Here is a 20910-nt window from a genome sequence, read left to right as displayed (position 1 = left end):
ATGCAAGAAGGCCAAGCTCTTTTTTGAATGCTATTTTAGTTTCAAAATGAGTATGAAAGAGAGTGACTATATTTTTACATGTATATAATATTAGCACATGAATTTGGGATAATTTTAAGCTTAACACCATAAGTCATGCACCCTGATATAAAAAATTACCGTAAGTTAATCACATTTGGGTAGTCATGGTGGTTGTGCTATGACTTCTACTAAAATGGTATCTCTGATGTCATCCTATTTCTCCAGAAGCAGCTTGCTAGTGTTATTTTTGGTTGTGGAGGGTGTGTACATGCATATATTTGCTGAAAAACATAAGAAAGACTTACCAGTATCAAATATCTGCCCAGTATTTAACAGATATTTGAATTTCACAATTGCCTGTGAGTCAACAAACTTTTTTTTTTGGTCTGTTTTTTTGAGGGAGGGCAGTTTCCACAGAGGCTGTGGCCTTGACTTATGGCCATATAACTAATCCTGTTAAGCAGAGAGGGGATCCCACTAGTCCCAACTCCAAATGCTCTCATGATCATGGGAATGTGCTTTCTGGACATTATGTGAAAAAGATTGGTGAAACAAAGACTCTCACTTTCCTCTTACCGGGCTTAATAACGTGCAAAGAGCATGCGGTTCAGAAGCAGCGATAAGAGAGAATTGGAACCAGTGTTGTGGCTGAGGATTTTGAAAGAGAAGCTGGTATGAAGAAGCAGCCATAGCATTTAACCTCTGTGTTTTATTCATCCTGAAGTAAGTGTAATTTAAAGTGGCACCTCTATAATTGATGAAGTGTCTTTTTAACATTTGTTTAATTACCAGCTTCAATGCCTAGAAAGCAGTGGATCAATAATTTACAGTGATGAACTTCCCTGAGTCCCTTTATTTTTCTAGTTCAGCCATACAAATGATTGTTCCTTTTGAAACGAACCCGCAAGTTTTCATGCTTCTCTTTCTCTTCAGTTGCATTTAAAAGTTTAACCCTTTTTTTTCCATCACAGGGATAGTCTACACAACTGAAGCTGATGGCAGAGCTCCAACTGACCTCAGTGAAGCAGGATTAATCTAGGGCTTGCCATGCACACTGCATCAACTCTGTTTTTTGCAGTCTCCTGTCATTACTGCAGAGTGGCTAAGGCTGGGTTCGTGTTGTTGCTGCAATAGCAAATGATGTTGTCCTGGCAGTATCTGGGAGCGGTTGGAATAGAGAATTTGAGCAACAGGACTAAAGCTGCTGCCTGCATTTTGCATACCCAGCTTCCATGAAATTTCTGAATCCCTGTCATTCCACTGGTGAAGTCTGCAATTCTAGCGGACTGTGGCCTTATGTGGAAGGGACTTCCATCTACGCACTGGTGTCCTCAAAGCAGAAAGTTACCTTTCACTTTTCTGCCTTGCCTTTCCTAATGTTCTCATTATCTGCATCCGCACAACTGGACATTTCTCCTTTCCCATCTCTGATTCTTAGAGGTGCTGGTCCTCGCCTTCTGATGGAGGCCAGGATGCTGCAAAACGGTTGGTATTTTTGATATTGGTGTGACCTCCACAACTGTCACAACAGCTGTTTATACCTGAGTATAGGAGCTATGGGAATTCCTTCACAATCTCTCGTTTGAGTTGAAGATCACAGCCCAGAAGAAAAAGTTTTCTTTGACGTGATAGTTGTAAAGAGGAAGACTGCTCTGCTTGCCTGTGGCTGCCTATTTTGTCTGCCTCGGCAAGATTTTTGCAGTTTCTCAGCCACCCAATGAAGGACCATAGGTAAATCAGACATAGAGAAAGAAAGAAAGAAAGAAAGGATTTGGACCTGACCACAGCTGGGGAATGAATGTTTCCACTCGCTGCATAGGCCCATGTTTACCCAGATGTGGAATATGCATTCCTGGGAACCACAACGGAACAGGCCACTTGGTTATTCTTTAGTGTGTATTTTGTCTTTGTTTTTGATTAAATCTATGTCCCCGATAATGCAGAAAGTCTTGAAAGTGCTGTGAGCAGGAAGACATAGTCTTGAGTGTGCAGAGAGCTGAAACCATGTCTTGGAGATGTTATTTCTTGTACTTCAAAGGATACTGCCTTGCAAGCCAATGACTTTTTTTTTTTTAATGTCAATGTGATTACCTCTTCTATAAAAGTGTTCATTTAATGGAGTTTTGATTCAATAGGAGAATTCATTCCTTAAAATGTTGGAAAACATTAATTTAGATCATTTGGTGAGTGCAAGCTGATGCTAAAGGGCGCTAGGGTGCCAGTGGATGTGGGACGTCGTTCTGAAATGATGTCTGTATTTTCCGGGTATCCTGGCATGCTTTTGCCAAGACAATGGCAGCTCCTTATTCCCCATTTGCTGTTAACTGAGGATATACCTATTTAAGGGTAAAAATGGTTGCAATTCACGCAAAATTAAGGATTTTGGATTTACTGTGGGATCTCTGGGGTACTTTTGAACTGGTCAGAAGGGGATTACCTCAGAGAATACCCTTCATCTGGTGGCTTTTACTCTCCTTTCCAGAAGCAAGAGAACAGACAGGGTAAAGGGAAGCAGTTCAGACACAAGCCAGCTGCAATATCATCTGCCCACGTGCTCCCCTTGGCTGCCAGGCCTCAAAGCTGACATGCTGCCAGATAGCCAGTCTGTACTGTGTCTACTTTTCTTTCCTCTGCTTTTGGAAACTGCTTAGGCCATTCCTTTTAGCGTGATTTGGAATTTCTGCAGATCATTGGATATTCTTATTTTGGGTTTATGATCTAGTTTGGGGTTTATGACTCCAGTTTTACTTCAGACTAGTGTTGACTCTTTTTTCTTAAACTTTTCCTAGAGAGCTTTATGCCATCACAATAATGAAGAATGCTTTTTGTGGCCTTACAGAGAAGGGTTTGAAAGAAACTCAGTACCATATGTGTTCCTGATAGCTTTAATGGAACTTATTTATAACTTTTCACCATGGCAAAATAGCTGCCTTTCTTAGGCCAGCAATGTTAGTTTAGGACATGGAGGGGAAAAAAAGTGGTGGAAGTACAAATTGTGCCTGTAAACTCTGTGCTCATAAGTCATCAAATGAAAAACTACTCAGTTTGTTAGAGTATCTAAAGCATTGAATGTGCCCTTTTTCTGGGCTCCCGGAACTTGGCTCTGCTTGATAGTTTGTAGTTTGCTTATGGCATTGCTAAGTTTGCATCAAAAGAGAGTCACACCCAGAAGGAAAATAAGAATGTCGTTTCTCCCAGATATCACCCACTTCTGATATCAGACCAAAGTGTCCCAAGAATACTTGCAGATTGGTGACCTTTTTGTTTTCCTTAAGGAATCCATAGACTTTATGTGGAACAAATCTATGCCTCTATACCAACGTAAAAGTGCTTATACCACTGTTTCCCTAAGCTTGGATACAAATTATACTTATATATACATCTTTATACTATTTTAAACATTCCATACTAAAGAATTTGGTGCTATGCTAACAGGAATGGGGAGCGGGAATAATGGTTGGGGCATCATTCATCTACAAGCTATTTTATAAAAAAAACAATTTCCGGAAATGTATTCCATATGGGATTCCCTCACCCACGCTTTTCGGGAAAGTTTTATCTATTTGGCCTTTACTTTTCGTGCTTCCTGTGAGCTTGAATGTGCTTAATATCATCTAGGTGTGCTCAAGTCACTGGGTAGCAGAGAAGTTCATGGATTTGATCGCAAACTAGAAATTCCATAATAGCTTTATTCAGACTTTACTAAAAGGAAAAGCTTCAGATTAAGTAAAAGAAACAAGCTAGCTTGGATATTTTGGAGGGAGGGATTTCCTTTCCTTTCCTTCCCCCCCCCCTTTTTTTTTTAAGCTATTTTTCAGTGTCAGGTGGTTGGGTTTGGGTGTGGTCTGTTTTAATGCACAACAGCATTAATGAAAGCTGTCAATTAAAAAAAAAGGGGGAGACTGGGGATGTGACAATTAGGTAGAGTTTAGTTGTTTTCTGTAAAGCAATCTGAGATTGTAGCTAAATCTGTTATTTGAATGTCTCTAAAATGATATGCAGTGACATAGTTAACAATACTGTTATTCAAATAATCTTCCCTAGGTTTCAGATTTTACTTGCTAAAGTAAATGAGGCAGCTTAAACTTATTGTTCCGATATCAGCAGTTTTAGTCAGACAATTCCTGTATTTGGAGAAGAATCTTGCAACTGTATCAGTGGCCATTTCCCCAAGAAACTGGGGCAAGACTTTGCATCCTATATAACACTGGTAGGGACTGTTGATCTCTGCTTCCAGACTCCTGGTTTTGTACCTATGATTCTTCTCACTGTGGGGCCAGGACAAATACCTTATTTCTCTTGGAGCAGACTTTCTGAAACTGAGCAAGCAACTTACTGATTGCCTCCTAAGACATAAATAGAGAAGACAGCAGCATTAGGGTCAGGACTTAGAACTGAGACTTTGTACTGACATGTCATTAGATGCACAAGGAGCTATGTTCCCAAATTGTTGTTTTTCTGAAATTAATTAGCTTTGAGATACTACTGACCATGAGCAATTCCAGCGCATGCCATCTTTCTGAGCTGCTTTATAATTGTTATGCAGTGGTTGTTAAATAAGGCAAAGGGCATAAAGGTGTTTAATCTAAAATAGCTAGTTGTAGTAGGTTTTATCTAAGAATCATAACAACTTTTGTTTTCTGGTTCTGAAAAAAAACAAACCTGCTTTTGCCTCCTCTTGTCTTCCCCTTCTCTATGCGTGCAAGAATGTGAAATATTTAATTGGACAAAAACTGAAAGCTAGTTTAAAAGTCTTGAGAAATTAAGACATCCCTAAAGATAAGTCAAATGCCTGACATCCTCTTGGGACAGAATTGCTAGGCGCACTGAAAAGCTGAACACACCCTTGGGTGCACACTCTTTTCTAGCCACGTAGCACAGGGACAAAGCCAAGGTATGAGCAACTGGAGGTGAGTGTACCTGAGAGCCTGGCTGCATGGACCAGCGTAGCGAACTGTAAATCTCCGCCACCTTCCCGTCGGGCTGCAGAGCTCCTGTCGCCGTGATGCAGGATTGCACTTCTGCTGTCAAAACTGTCTTTGCATCTCATCGACAAGCCTTCCATAAGGGAAGCTTCGCTTCCTTTTTTTAAGGCTCTTGGCCTAACTTTGCTGTGGCAAACTGAGCACTTCAGATCAAGGAGGCCTTGCCAGCTAATACTTTGAAAGTCTTGGGTGGGATTTGGCCTCAAAGCCCCTTAGAAGCTGTGCAACTCTACAGGAGCTGCAGTTGTAGACAGAAGACAAGTAGGAAGTTGCAGGGATGCAGATACAAAATTATTTGTATGTTCTGTCTCAAAGACCTATTCCTGTCACGAAAAGAAGTCTGGGTGATAAACCTGCCTAGGAACACATAGTGAACTCATTTCCGTGGGACTGTATCAGTTTGGGCTTGTTCAGCTGCACTGAGAGCTGAGAGCTTCTGCCCTTATCCAAAGACAAGGGAGAGCTGGAAAGATGCCCCTCCCTGGGAAGCACGGAGACGTTCCCTTGCGTTATTGCTGCCTCCAAACCAGGTCTTGGTGAGGCTTGCTGTGGGAACTCCCTTTCATTTGTATGCAGTGAAGGAAAATCTGTCTTTAACTGGACTTGTGGGTTTTGTGTCTGTTCAACTGATAGTAAAAAGTGTACGTAAGAGCTAACGTTACAGCTCTAAACAGGAGCAAGTGTGACAGCTTTGGTGAAACTTAGCTTGTTGCAGTTACATGCAACTGTTTGCCACTGAAACTGTTGACCTGTAAGTCACTAATATATAAAATTATTTGGGAACGCTTTGAAAATTACCTGGCACCCTTCACATGTGCCCAACATCTTTAGAGCATAAAACAAAGTGAAGAAGAGAGTGCTGTCCAGTTCACAAAATGCAGCAGTAAACCGTCGTGCCCTGCGGACCTACAGCGCAGGGAAGGCGGGCAGGGGAGCTGCGGGCCTTCTCTTCGGCATTAGCGCCCGGCACATCGCGCCTTAGGGCACGGTGGTCTCGTGCTGCCCTCGCTGCATCAGAGGCGTGCTCAGCCCTGCTTCGCAGGCAATATTTTGTAGCTTTAAGAGTCTATTCTGTCTTTTTCCTCTCTTGAAGAAAAGCGGGGGTGTGATAGAAAGAGGACATAGCAGCTCTAATTTGTACATTTAGTTTTCTATTTTGGGCTGCGGGAGAGGCCCCTCTGTGCTCGGGAGGGAAGAGTCACGGGTTAAATACTGCCCAGCTCTGCGCAGGGGCGCGTGGGGTTACTGCACGCCACCTTCCTGGAGAAAACCGATGGGTCGAGAGCCCTGTCCTGCCCGTTGTGTCCCTCCTCGGCACTCTTGTATATTCTTCTTTTCCAGACTGCAAACAGTTTAGTGCCGATCTGGCCTTATATAGTAATTTCCTATTATTAGAAACATTTCCTTGGGATCTTGTTCAGGGAGTAGCAGAGGGAAATCCTGTTTCCTTCATCTAGCATGCAGGGAAAGCAGCACTGCTCACTCCTTCTTATCTAGCATCCGTGGAACAAGAAGTTTTTGTTATAATACGCTTTCCAATCTCAATCCCTTTCTAACATTAAGCCTCTTTTCAGAAGTGCAGAGAGAAATTTGAAGGAATAGGAGCTGCCAGTCGCCAGCGCAAGCTGTAAAGCGCTGTCTGCAGCCTGTGAGTTTTGCTTGCTCTTTTTCAGCCATGTTCCCCTCTGAAAATTATTCTTCCTGATGCTTTGGAAAACTGATTCTCCTTTTCATGTTGTCCTGTGTGGGAAAATACTACAACAGTACATTTCACCTGGTTCTGCCAGTATTTGATTATCGGTAGAAAGCTAACGACTGTGTTAAGAGAAACAATTTTATATTAAGGAGGGAGAAGTTTTGGTTTTGTGCACAGCAAGAGCATGTTTTTAGAGGAGAAATCGGTCACTGAAAGCACTGAGATATGCACAGGCTTTGGACACTTAATTTTTCCTGTGAAAACATTTTTTCCCCTTAAAAGGAAGATGTAGGTCCTGCCACTGGGAGGGACTGTTTAGAAAGTCAGTTGGGAGGAATGCGCATCAGCTGGGCTGAGTCAGGCCGCCCGTATTAACAGCGCTGCTTGTTCTTGCCACGGCCTCGGCGGGGGAGCTGCTTAAAATGATTGTATCAAAGGCAGGGCGAACCAATCGAGCCGAATCGGCTGTTGTTTTTCAGCCCGTGGGTGCTGAAGTGAGCTCGGCAGTTAGTGCTGGATTCAGAGCGGGCCGGGTGCGTTTGTACGGCCCTCTCGAGTGCCGACCGCCTTGCAGTCCCGTCAGACGACCAGCGGAGCCACAGCCGTGGCAGCGGCGAGCGGGGCTCCGTGAGACCGGCCGCCGCCAGCCCTCGGGTCAAGGGCAGCTGGAAACTGCAAAGTGGGACTTTGTTCTGGTGGTCCCTGTCAGAGCCAGTCATCCGTTTCTGTTTCACTGATGCAGCAGGGAGCAACAACAAGGAAAAATTATTTTAATTTGTTAGATTAACCCAGTTTCTGTTTTCACTCACGTCACAGACGCAGGATTATTGTGTTTGTGCGGGAGCCATGACTAAATACAAGTGCTGCATATGTGGTTTTTAATCGGCAGTCTTTCAAACGCATCTGTCGGAAATATCAAAATAGTGAATGGCACTTACAAGGATCGTGTAGGAAGTCCAAGGAGAGGTGTGCATCCCCCTGAATTTTTTGTAGTATTACATTTTTTTGGTAATATTCTCATTTACTTGTGAAATACTGAGCTTGAGAAGAAGAGAGGTTTAGTGTTCTCACTGGTAAAGACTTTCTTGAAGCAAACAAAACTAGTATTGACAGCTTTAGGCATTACAAAGTATAAACTGGAATCTGAAATAATAATTTAAATATTTCTTGTGTGTTTTCTGGTTTTTTGAATCCTTTTGGCCACACTTGCCATATTTCAAACTTTTCTCCATAATCATGAAAACACTTTCACACGGAATCAGAGGTTTCCGAGAACTAGTGACGTCATGAAGTTTGCAGTAAAATTAAGGAATTTTACAACCTTGAAAAGCACCTTTTTGGTGAATATAATGGGCTTTTGATTTAATCCTTTCAGGTCTGCAGTTTCATAACTGACCAGGAATGCCGTGTCCTCTGGGACTGATGCCCTAAGCCCAGGCTCCTCTTGCTAGCTACTTGTTGGGGGGCAGCTGGCCGCTCTCTGCATGGGGGAATGGGAGATGTATCAATAAAAACAAAAAGGCGGTAGAAACCAGACAATTGTTAACAAAGATGGTGGCACGGGGAAGAGATTTGGCCTGTTTTTTGAGCCTGTTCCAATATTTAATGTTGCTTCTTTGGCAAGGCATTGGTTTATTCAGTTATCAAGCAGTCAAATGTTTGCTGGAACGTTGTTCTGCTCAGTATAATATGGATAGCAGGATGCATTTGGTAGGATGAAGAAATTTGTATTTTTTGGTTAAGACTTTCCTCTGACCTGCAAGAGGGAGTCTCAAATTCCTGGCCTGTTTAGGGTGGTTTGTTTCCCATGGTATCTTTGCCAAGTACTTTCTAATTATGGAAAGTATGTTATTTTGCAGTTCTTTTGCAAGGCAGACATAATGAATATTTTAAAAATCCAGAAAAAATATATGCATTGATAGAAGAACTTAACATCTTTTGCTTTTGGAATAACGTAGCTGCGAACCACGGTGGCTTTGGCATATGCTATTCACAAAGCAGCATCTTTTACCTCCAGATTTATATTGTGCAGCGCAGCACAGGAGAAGACGATGGTTTGCAGATGCCGTTTTCACGGGGCTGGGCTCTTTTTTCAGCAGAGCCAGTGCTTGCGGGTGTAGCTTGGCAAGTCTCAGGCGGCTCTGCGAGCCTGTCGGAGCAGGGCGGACAGGAAAGGTTTCCAGTCCTTTTGCTTTGAATGCGAAATTGTATGCAGGGAATCAGCTGCTTATCAGCAATGAGCAGAGCAGTCCCAGTGCTCTAATCCAAGGCTTATATGAGTCACTTCTAACTGGTGAGGCCTGGAAAACTTGATTCATACCTCTGCCTGGAGTTGCCGGTAGTAGCGATACAGACCTAGCCTGCCACCCTTAGCACTGGACTCTGTATTACTGGAAAGGAAGAACAGGGGTTTATCACCTTAACAGTGAAGGATCGAGATTTTTTTAAATCAAAATGCTGTCATCTATCTCTGCTTTCTGATTCTTCTTCCCTGCCAGATAGTCTCCTAATTTAGGCTAACCCACAGGCAGGAATGTTTTCCTCGCCAGCAAGAGTTGGGCAGTAGTTTGGCTACATAAAAAATGTTTTTGAGTAAAGGTTCTGATTAAATAAATAAATGAAAGGTTTCTCCTGCCTGAAGGAGCCACAGGAAATGTGTAAAAATACACTCCTGAAAATTGGACTCTTGTATGTTCTCCTAGTGCAGCTTTTTCAGCAGTGAGATGTGTTCTGAGGCTGTCAGGAAGCAGAGACTATGGGAAAGGTGAAGTTGCTAATGTGAAAATAAACTCTATGCTGATACATAATTTTAAAATGTAACCTGAATTACTGTGTTGACCTCTGTGGTGTTTGGCTGCAACTGGAGTGATCTGAGGAATGATAATGGAGAACTGAAGATTTCCTCCTGAGGAACTGGAGCAGACAGGCTGCTGTTCTCATCGCTCCTGGAAAGTCCTGGCTCAGGGCTTGCTGCTGAGGTTCAGTAACGGCTGGCATGGCTCTGTTTTGGAAATACAACTTGGATTACCTATGATCTTACCTGTGCTCCTGAACTGAGCAGGGCCTTGGAGTATCGTTTATTTGTTTCAATGCTGTAGAACAGACCTGTGTTAAACCCACCTCTGAAATGTGTCCTCAGGCTGCTTCCATTAATAATTCACATAACTCTTCAGTCGGCTGATGATAAGAAGCGAATAAAAATGTTGCCCATTGAAGTTGTACAGGAACTGAGAGGTACTATGAATAATTTCTCCAACTGGAATCTAATTAGGGCAGAGGAGCGAGTGGCACCATGGCTCTTCAAAAGTGTTATACAAGCTTCAGCACAAATCCTTGTAACCATTGGCACCTTCTTCCTGTGACAAATGACATCTTCCACAGCGCAGTATGTCTAAGATCAATGCTGGGGCCTTGGGTCAGAACTAATTAGAGAAGAGTGCTACACTGAGCCACTGATGACATCTGCTATGTTTCTTGGGTTTTAAATAGTCTCCTATCGGAGTAGTGGCCATGCATAGTCTTGTTTTACTTTACTTGCTTTACTTTAAAGCTTTTTGCTTTAAATCTTTTGGCTTTAAAGCTCGACTTTAGCCTTACTGTAATAGAATTTTAAAAGTGTGTGTATTGATGAGGGGGAAAAACAAGCCCGCTTCAAGCAGAGCTGACTCCAGATGGTGCCAGTCGTCGTGAAAGACTTGGGAATGCTTTCATGGCCTGGCTCGTTCAATGGTTAGAGGACTCATCTGTTGGTGCTGGAAAATTTGGGTGATGACTGCCACATGTGACCACTTTAAATGGATTCCAACAACTGAGATGGTTGTAATGTTGGTTTGGGGCAGATATGTGTAAAGCAGGGCTTATCCAGTAGGGCTAGAGTGCTGCCTGGGGTCCTACAGGGATATCTGAGACTACTACATCTAAGGGCCAAAGAGCCTTTTAGAGAAAGGGAGCTGCTCTGTTTCTGCTTTCTTCATCTATCCTATGATCATGATAGAAGTCTTTAGGGGGAGAAAAAAAAAAGAGAGAGAGAGAAAAGAAAAAGGAAGCAGCAGCCTCCAGAAAGTCTTATGCTAATTGGGGAGGTTATTCAGTTTGCCACCTCTGTTCACCTGCATGTGGCAATAAACCAATGATGTTAGTTAACATTCAGTGTGATCGTGGCTTGCGTGTGATACCTAAATTTCAGAAGTGTCTGAGCAGATACAAAAGTCTGCAGTAGTCTCTTTTCAGAAGATGATGCACCAAAGGAAAGATTATATTCCCATTAATTTTGGTAAAGCTCCCATGGAAAATTAGGGATTGAGGCTGGATCAGGTTCCAGTTTACTCGGCGCAATCTGCAGCTGCAGGCATTTAGAGCAGATGGACTCTAAAAATTCAGCTAATGAGCTTACACTTGGTGTTACACTACATTTGTGACCTCCTAACTGCAGGTGCAAGTTAGGTGTTTTGTCTTGTGGCAGGCAGTGCCTTGTGCGTGGAGGATTAACCTCCATCTAGTTGTAGCCAACTGCTGTGTAGAATCCCACATTACAAGTCATTTGAAGAAAGGGGTCTGTTCAGAGGGTGGTATAAAGGAGAAATGGGTGGCAGTATGCTTTGTGCAGATTGTGTTTATCTACCTGAGACTTGCAGAGAGAAACCCATCTTCTTCATTAGCTGCTACGTGTCGTTTCAAATGGATGACTAACTTTTTAGTCACCGATGCTTGGAAATGGAAGGTCACGTGGTTCAGGACAGAGCTCATCTCCTTCAAGGGTCTGTTCGACTGCCAGTGCCCTTGACCGTGCTTTGCATGCTGGTTTGTGAACTGCTCGTGACCCGAAATACCTGAAAGGTGGTGAACATTGACTAGGCACTGGGCCAGGATAATGCGCTATCTGTAACATGTCCATGACTTCATTGGCTATGCCTGCAAGTCCTCTTAGGCTACATATATAGCTTAGAGCACTGAGAGCAAAATTAAGGGAATCATAGAATAATTTAGGTTGGAAGGGACCTCTGGAGGTCTGCAGTTCAACCCCACTTCAAAGCAGGGCCAACTTAGATCAGGTAGCTCAGGCCCTGTCTGGTCCACTTTTGAATATCTCCAAGGGTGAAGTTTCACAACGTCTGGGGCCCATGTTCCAGTATTTGACTGCCCTCATTGTGAAAAAAACCATTTCCTAATATCTCATTGGAATTTCCCTGGTTTCAGCTTGCGTCCGTTACCACTCGTCCTTTCACTTTCCCCCTAATGCTAACAAAAGCTACTCACGCATTTTGATTTTTTTCAAAATGCCCCCATCTCTGGGGGCTGATGGCTTTTCACATTCTTAATGTAGCTATGGCCATTAAATTTTTTTAAGTGAGACCAAACCCCTGCTTGCCTCGGAGAGAGCTAAATTTTCTGGGGCCTGGAGGCTAAAACAACAGTTTCTTGACTGTGTCCTGTAAGGAAGGGTCTTGCATGCCCAGCATTGGAGTGCAGGTTATTTTGTGATAATGACCTCAGGGACCGCTGTATAAAGTGGATGTTTTGAGAGTGGACATCTCAAAATGTTTCCGGCATGCAATATTGCTGAGCACATATGCTAACTCCTTGCAAAGACAGACAAGACAAACTACTTCCTCCCCCCTGGAGACTCTTTGTGGTCCTTGGATTTGCCGAGAGAATGATTACAAGCGTAATTGTAGGCATGGGAGATTTTGCTGTGGTTGGGGTGAGTTTGGAGTGGCTTAGGGGAGCCCGCTTGATACCGCTGCTCACAGTGAACTGTGTCAGTGCAAAAAATTGCCATAATGGAGCATATGGCTTCCTGTCCTTTTTGCTGTGGTTTTGCGCATTAGGCTCTGCACCAGGCTTTCCAGCGTCTTTGATTACTTTTCTTTCCGTTTTCCCTGCCGTTGGGCAGCAGAGACTCCGCATGCAGGCTGCCGGCAAAGCACAGCTGACGACTTTTCTCTGGGACTGCCTCTGGTGCGCTGTGCGTGTCCGGCTCTCCTCTGGAAGGGGAGGAGAGCTCCTCTCCCTCCCTTGTAAACCGCCCTCCCCGGGATGCTCCAGTAGGAGCTGGGTAGGAGGGAGGGAGTTCTGACTGCACTGAAAATGTCATAAAAAAAAAAAAAAAAAAGAAGAAGGAAAAAAAAGGCAACTGACAGAAGAGAGAAGTTGTCCTCAGATTCCTGCTTTATGCAGCAGCCTAAACTGAGTCTCTGAAAGTGCTGGGGGAGCTGGAAGGAGGCAGAAATGAAGTTCAGAGCCGCGGTAAGACTTATTTAACGCTTTTGGTATTTTTGCAATTTTCAGATGTGTAGCGTAAGAGGAAGGAGAGAAATTTTCACGGTTTCAGCAGGAAGTTGAGATGTTTGAGCTTGTTCTGTGAAAGACCCCTTAGTTGGAAAGTTACGTGAAAGTGGTTGAAATAGGGGGGAAAAACTCCCAGGGGAGGGAGGAGTATGTTTTGAGGAGGAAGCCAAGGTGGGAGTTCAGAAAGTGGGAAGAGAAGGGGGGTAGCCGTGCGCTGCATTGGGGTAGAAGAAAGGGTGGAGCTTTTGCTTGGGCATGAGCATGTGAATGTGTCATACTGGTGTGGGTACTGGTTGTGCTTCCCAGGGACACGGGGCCGCTTTCCCTGTGACTACCACCCTGGGGAATGGCAGGAAATACCTGCTTAAGGACTCACTGCCACTCTGTTCCCTCAGGGTGTATTTACTTTAGCAAAACTTTGTCCGCTTTATAGCAGCAGCCAGAAAGCCTGGGTCTATGTCCAGCATTGCAGGAGAACGACTGTGAGCTTAGAAAAATGAGTATGTGGTGAAAGATTGAGAAGACTAGGATTGTTATCTGAGAAAAAGAGCTGAATAAGAGAGGAGACAAAAGAATATATACAGTAGTGCTACAGAGAAAGCGGACCGTGAGCTCCTGTTTTCGTGTTGTAACATAAGAGGAGGGATATTCAATTAAGTTAAAAGTTGTCTAATAGATGCAAAGATTCTTTTTGTACAATGCGTAATTGGGCCACAGGATTCACTGACACTGGAAGTTGTTGAGGTCAGGATGAAGGAACTTTGTAAGAAAGGTTGTGTGTGGACCTCGATCTGGATAAGAATGTCCAAGGCTTTACCTAGTAAAGTTACCAAATTTAGGAAGAGAAAGATTGAAAACTTCATGTCCCTAGGCTTCAGCAATTCTCCAACTGTTGAAGAAGAGTCAGCCTGGGGCCAGAGCATCCCATACCTGCTTAATCTGGAGTTTCTTACACTTTTTTTCTGACCTGTCTAGTGCTGGCCACTGTCTGAGACACAGTCTTGGTCAAGATGGGCCCAAGTGAAGGGGGGAAGCACAGAGCTTTTGGAGGATCTGCCTAATTCCTCTTTACAGCTGGCCATTTGAAGGTGGAGCACATGTGCTCCAGAGGGTTGTGTTTGAATTTTTCTTGGCTTGGAGAGCTGTGGGAGCCAGCAAACCTATGTCCAGCAGGAGATGTGGGGAAAGGTACTTTTAGGTGTGATACGTGTGAGTGTGATAAGCAGTGATGCTGGCCAGGGCGGCGTTTGATATTCTCCGAGAGAAAACGTGGGCGTGGAAGTGCCCTTCACATGCACCGTGAACGCACTGTAACGCGTGCTCTGTTTGGAAAGTTTTGCTATCTTGGAAAGACCTGCTGAGCTGAAATGGTTGTGTGGGGCGTGTGGCATCCAGTGCAGAAGGTGGGAACGTCTGGGACGGGGAAGGGCAGAGCGCAGCAGGAATAACAGCATGAGGCACGTGGTGTTTGCAGTGAGAGATGAAAGGACGTGTGCGTTAAGAGGGGGTTATAAGAGAGCAGTTATCAAAGGTAGCTGGGGCAGTTACCAAAGGACGTTAGATAAGGCTGTGGGGTCAGCGCCCCGTGGCTGCAGGCTGGGAGGCCGCCGGGGATGCAAGTGGGTGCCGTGATGTTTATCTGTAGGTCCGTGTTTGACTTTCTGCTCCCATCTCACCTGCTCTGTCCGACCTGGAGAACGATGGCAAAACGTACTGGAAAGTGGTTTCGGGGCAGTGAGCTGAGCTTTTGATGTTTATGCTGTTTGTCTTCTGAAGCTACTGTGGGATGCGCAGGCCCGTGACCGCCGGTCGCAGGTGATGCTGCTGTGCACACTGTAATCAGCAGCATCTTTTAACTAGCAACACAGCTTGTGCCACCTGGTCAGGAACCAAATCACCAGCTCCCTAAATATAGAAATTTAGTGTGTTCGCTGTTTCAGTCTTGTTGATCTTTCTGGTTTGCCCAGTTCATTTTTCTTACTGCTATTTTATATTTAGCTTGTTGGTTGAAATATCAACATCCCCTCTTAGCAGTAAACAGTTTTGCTGTCCTTCAAGTCACTTCTTAAAACTGTTTTTCTTTTTGCTACTAATTGCTTCTTTTGTTTTCCTAACTTAAAAAGCATACACTAAAGTTAAGAAAATAAAATCAGTGCTAAATATTGAACAAATAGTGTTATCTGCTTCCCATGTAAATCACTATGGCCTTCCCTTGGTTTCTGATCTGTCATTATTTGCATTTCTAACTTACATTTGACCCCCTTAGATAGGATTCTTATTATTCTAAAAATTGTGTCAAAAGCCATTGATTAATATACGAAGAGTAATAATTAACTGCAGCATCATCCATATCCTGCATTATTATTTTTCTAAAGATGAAATTTTTGTTTCCACAGCTCTAACTCCTTATGACCTACATACATTTAATAGATACTTAAAATATATGCACAGTGTGATTACATTGCTCACATTTCCCAGTCTACTTTGCATTTTTGGGAGGGAGATTAAAGGATTCTGTAGCTTGGAAAGTAAGGGAGGCAGAATTTCAACTTAGAGGCAATTTGCTATTAGGGACATAACAAACCTTTGTGAGGGCAAAATAAGATGGTTTCCCCTAGATATTCAGTTATTTTATGTTTTAATGTATTCCAGTTTGTCCGTACTTAAAATATGGAAGCCTTCAAAATAAATAGTTTAAAGGAATTAGTCAAGGGGAGTGGCATTTCTTCTTCTTATACTTTTTTGGAATAGTGTTTTCTACAGTTAAATCCCTTCAACATGTGTTTTAGGAGCAGGAGGGAAGTATCAGAGAGGGAGAACCAAGCTCTGAGCATGGGCAGGCGCTCCCTGGCTCCAGACATTCCTTTGCTGGCGATGTATTGCTCTAAAAGAAGCAAGAATAAAAAATGATTCTGCTATAAATGGTCCTTGAGTGGCAGCTGCTGACATGGTAACTTTTTTGTAAGTTAAAGTTATTCCCTTTAACTCTGTTAGTCTGCATCCTCTGGTTTTGATCTCCTTCATTCTGAAAATCAGTCTGAAAGTCTCTAGATAGCTGCTCGGAACATCTTACCCACCATATGAGAAATGTTGTGCTAACTGCTCATTGGGCTTACATAATTCAAAGCAAAACCAAACATTTCATTTTGTTATTCATTTTTCATTAAACAAGCCCAATGAATGGTACATGTGTCATATAAATAATTCTCTGAGCTCAGCTGGCTTCAGAAAAGGGCAGTTAAATCCTCATGGTTGATGGAAGAGGGATTTTATATGAGACTTCAGGCTTCAGTATGGCAGAAGGTAGGGCCTCGAGTGACTGCACTCCACTCTGTCAGGGAGTCACTGGTAGGCAGCAAGCGCTTGACCAAGATCCCTTGATTCAGGTCCATCTCGGTTGTTTTCATTGTTGCTTTCTTAATGTAAAAGGAAAAGAGTTATTCCATTCTGCACCTCGGGAACTGAGGCTCCGGGCAAAATAGTTGATTTCATCTCCTCTACTGTCTAGCCCATGCCATGTGCAAGCCCTTTCCCAGGCTGTAGAGTGGAGTAGACCTTTCTTTTTTTTCTTTTTTTCTTTTTTCCTTTCCTGCCATTTTAAAATGACCAGATATCCTGAAAAATGTCATACTCAGAAGACAAACGCATGTTAACTGCCACCTCCCCACAAGAAGTTTGTTCTTGGTTTGGGCTTGTTATTGTCTTCCAGAATCTAATCTGAATTTCCCTTCCCATTCAAATTTGGTTCTTGCCTGTTCTTCTGTTCCGGGCTTTGTAACTATTTCTGAAACCCTCAGATCAATCATCTTTCATTTGATACCAAGATAAAGATGCCCGACTTCTCATACAGCATCAGCTTCCTGCGGTGATTCTAGTGCAAGTTTCCTGGTCTTCTGAAGGGATACTAGCTAATTTGTAATAATGCATTGTGGAGGAAAATATTAAAGCATACATTTTAGATGTAGAAGCAGAAATCTTGTTTATGTTGTGGACTTTTCTTTCTAAATCAGATGATTAGAAAGCTTCCCTGCTCCACATGAGACGGTTCACTTTGAGGGCTGTAGGTGTTTCACATGCATCGTGCATGGATGCTCCAGGAGAAGCAAGGGTTGCCTGAACCGCTGGGTGTTACCTGTGCTCTCAGCTGACAGCAGCACTTGTGCATCTGCAGTTGTGGTGCTAATACTAACCACTCGGTGACACCCTCCAGGAAAACCAAGCCTGGGAAGTTTTGCTACATGAGTACTGGGTTACTAGGGCATTGCATGGCCTTTGACCAGCTTGTGGACAAAGCAGTGGTGGGAGGTTCTTCCTCTGTTCACAACAGCCCTGAACTTCTCTGCTTGTGGCCAAGAATTGCCCTCCCTCTTCTTCCCTCACAAAAGGAGATTTCCCCAGTGTGTTCAGACTGACTGAGTTGCTGAAGTGCTTTGGAGCTTGTTGTGCAGAGGTCAGAAGGCCTTGGTTTTCCTTTCAGAGGCGTGTTAGATCTCAAAGACCCAAGCAGAGGAAAGTCTTTAACATGCTTTGGTAGAGTTTAAAAGTAAGAGGTTTGCTTCCATCCTCGCACCACTGTCAGAGATTTATTAATTCAGTTTAGGACGCTCAGAGGTATGGTTTCAAGTGCTTTTGTGTTCCTAGGAGCTGTCTCGACAGGGCGTTTTCTGCTCCTGCTGATTCTGTCATACAAGCATGAAGAAAGGCTGGAGTCTCGGCCAGCGTAAATGTGCCCGGCTCTGCAGGCTGCGCTGGGCAGCACCAATTTACACCCACTGCAAGTCTCCCCCAAAATGTGATCTCACAGAAGAAAAAGGCGTGTGGAAGTAGTGCCGCTGTGGTGATTGCACTGGCTCGGTCCCACCATTCAGGGTTTCCTTTCCTGGCAGGGAGCCACTGTTGTGCTGACAGCTCTGCAGAAGAGATTAGAAGCAAACGGTGGGTTAAAATAGTGTGGGAATGGGTCCCTGGGAGCTGCTTGTGGCTGAGCTGACCTATGTGCTGGTTACTGCTGGAAGGATTTAACTCACCTGCGGTCCCTTCCTCCTTGCCCTGGGTCTGGCCCTCACCTGATCCCTTGGTAGGGTGATTCAGCTTGACAGAAAACTACCTGCTTCTCTTCACCTGCTTATTATTTTGCTGGTGCAGTGAGTTGCCTTGGCTCTGCTCAGAGGCAGGTAGGCGCCTGCATTCACGCGGGCCAGGGAGTAGCCGTGCACGGGAGGGGTGGCCGTCGTCCTCGGTGGGGACGAGCCGCTGGACTGCACGCCCCTGGGGTGCTAGTGAGCATGTATGAAACTAGAGTGGGGAAATCGCCTGGATTAAAATTACTTTTCACAAAAAATCGGAGTTAGTTTTAAGCCTAGTGTATTGCACAAGGGCTAGAGGCAGCGCGAGCCAAAGGGCCCAGCTGTGCGGAGGCAGGTGGGACCGGCCCTTTCGCCTGCCTTCCCATGGTGAGAAGGACCCGTCATCTACTGCACTTTTTTAGCAGTTTTACAGACAACTGTTTTTGTTTTGTTTTTTTGTTTTGTTTTGTTTTTTTCCAAGGAAGGGTCTAATCAGACCCTCCCAGCCTATATTCTCCTAATTATTCGGGATATGTATTCCCTGCCTCGGGACTTTCAGAATTGTCCAGGCTGTCCCTTGCATAGCACAGGGCAGAGAAAGATATAAATGAATTGCCGACGGAGACCTTTTTGGCCCAGATAAGTGTATCTACAAAAAAAAAGGGTCTTGCTGCGAAGGCGCTATAGGGAACTGCTCCTCTCCATAGCTGAGCTGCTTTAATGATTAGTTGGCTTCACTGTAACAATTTTTAACCCCCTAGAAGGGGGTTTCTAGCCTCAACTTAGAGCCACTACATTTTATGTCTGCCTGCTAACATAAAATAACTAACACTTTAGTTATTTTAATTTATTCACTTCCTTACTGTTGCACTCATCATTCAGTAGGAACATATTGTCATCTCTGTGAGTACTTTTTCCTGAATGTTATCTTCTTTCCCCACTTTCTTCTCTCTGCATTACTGTTCTAGTGCCATTAAAAAAATGTATTTTCACCTCCTTCTGCACTGCATCTGTTGAAATTATTGGCAGTGAAATAGTTAATGTAGACATTTTAAATTGGTGGCAAACTTGGGCATAAGCAGTAAAGCAGATGAGCAAATGGTGGCACAGGAGCGCATGTTGCTCAGCTGTGGGTTAAGACTGTCACATATTACATTTGCATTGAATTTAGGCTTGGGGAGGTACAACGCTGCAGTTGAAGTTTATATTCTGGAGAATCTGACAGCGGCCTGTCGACTAGGTAACCTGGTCATCTTTAATTATTGCAGAAAAGTTCTGTTTGTTTATTTATTTTTAAGGGACTGAAAATTTCAGGCAGTTATTTCGCTCTCATTGGTTGAGAGATTGGCGTTGAGTGAGAGGAAGAACACATGGAGGAAACCGAAAGCTACTTAGCCTTAAATGCCTGTTCTGAAGAAGTAGTGTGTTTTGTGTAGGAAATTGTGTTCGAAGTAGGAGAGAGAGCTTCTTCCTTAGGCTGGATGTGTGCAGCAGGGCTCCGTTTGTCCTAGCTCCGAGGAGTGGCTTGTGAAAGAGCTGCTGAAACTGCAAAGTGACGTTTTCTGTGAAAGTCTTCGGAATTATATAAACTTGGATTAACTGTGCGAGGGTTGAAGTTTCTCCTCAGCAATTTTTCAGGCAGCTGTGTTTTGAAACTGTATTCATAAACTTACCCACTTGAGAACTAGTTATTTTCTTTTGGTTGTGCTTCCGTTCCCATTACCTTGTCCAAAGGCTGCTCCAGAATTGCACTGCTCTGCTAGAAGCCTTCTAATTTCCAGCCTGAATTATTTGTATGTGATTTATCCCTATTTCTTTCACCAGTGTGAAATGCTTGATAAAACAAACCTTAAGCTAAAATTTCTTCTGACCGAGGTTGTTTTTATTTTATATTTTTTCCCCTGCATGCCATCAGTCCCTGTGCTCTGACCACTCTTATATCTTGAGAAGGAGCAAAAAGGCACTACCTGATAATGCAAGTCTGCAAAAATCATCTACATCGTTGTGCAGGGGTTTGGGGCTGGAAGATAGCGTTTGAGCAGGGGTCCTGCGTTCCTGCTTCGTTATGCTGCTACAATACAGTGTGACTTAGGGCTCCTGCACTAGCAATACCCTTAGGAGCAAGCTCCAGTGGTGTTCCTGCCAGTGATGAAAATAGCCCAGAAATAACCACAGATGCTCCAAAAGGTATTAGTGCTCTGGGGAAAGGTGCTTGCTGTGAAAGGTTTTCAAAATAAGAATGATTTAAAAATACTGTGAGGAAACAGGAGAGCATGCAGGCAGATATGAGGCAAATTGTTTAATATATCATATCTCTTGTCTCTGACTTTTGCGGAGTCTCTCATCTTCTTTGCCTTTTATATCATCTGTCACAGGTCCAGTGGGTCTAATCGCCTTTAGTAGAAATTTTCCCTGCAAATAGTGATTGAGTCTCGTGGTGCACATTTCCTCTCCCTATTTTAACATGTGAGGCTGAATGAAGTAAGAAGTCAGCAGACCTGTTTTCCAAAGATGCTTCTCTCTGAACCACATCACATTGAGAAATGTGGCTTTTAAGAGGAAAGTCAAGGAACAGAAGTTGCTTGATGTGTGGGATGGATATTAGTGTCCCAAGTTAAATTCATAACAGTGGTTTGGGATACAGTAATGGTCCTTTCTCATTAGTTCTCAATTTTCCCAGGATTTTCCCATTGGGTATTTTGCTAAAGCGTTTAGATTGGTCAGCAATGTGAAGCTGTTTGCTCATAAGATGAATCATCATTGTTAGTCATAAAAGATTCCTTACCTAAAAATGACTTCCCATTATGAAATGAGAGAGAAAAAGAAGAGATGAGACATTTCAGTCTCACTCCTG

The 20910-nt window shown here is 43.6% G+C and overlaps 1 protein-coding gene across 4 annotated transcripts in view; it reads left to right on the top strand.

Annotated features, from left to right (window-relative positions):
- Window positions 1-20910, top strand: part of MYO1C (myosin IC) — a 56611-nt gene that overhangs the window by 12160 nt on the left and 23541 nt on the right. For 3 of the 4 annotated variants that reach the window (XM_013946493.2, XM_013946492.2, XM_013946494.2), the window contains exon 1: window positions 12864-12948. The exons of the other annotated variant lie outside the window; for it this stretch is intronic. In XM_013946493.2, coding sequence (XP_013801947.2) covers window positions 12931-12948 — 18 coding nt within the window. In that variant the 5' untranslated portion in view covers window positions 12864-12930. Of the gene's footprint in view, window positions 1-12863; window positions 12949-20910 lie in introns of those variants that run through there. 4 annotated transcript variants of the gene reach the window in all.

This window comes from Apteryx mantelli, chromosome 22, assembly GCF_036417845.1.
Source record: "Apteryx mantelli isolate bAptMan1 chromosome 22, bAptMan1.hap1, whole genome shotgun sequence".
NCBI classification, from domain to species: Eukaryota; Metazoa; Chordata; class Aves; order Apterygiformes; family Apterygidae; genus Apteryx; species Apteryx mantelli.
This window is presented reverse-complemented; position numbering and strand designations above follow the sequence as displayed.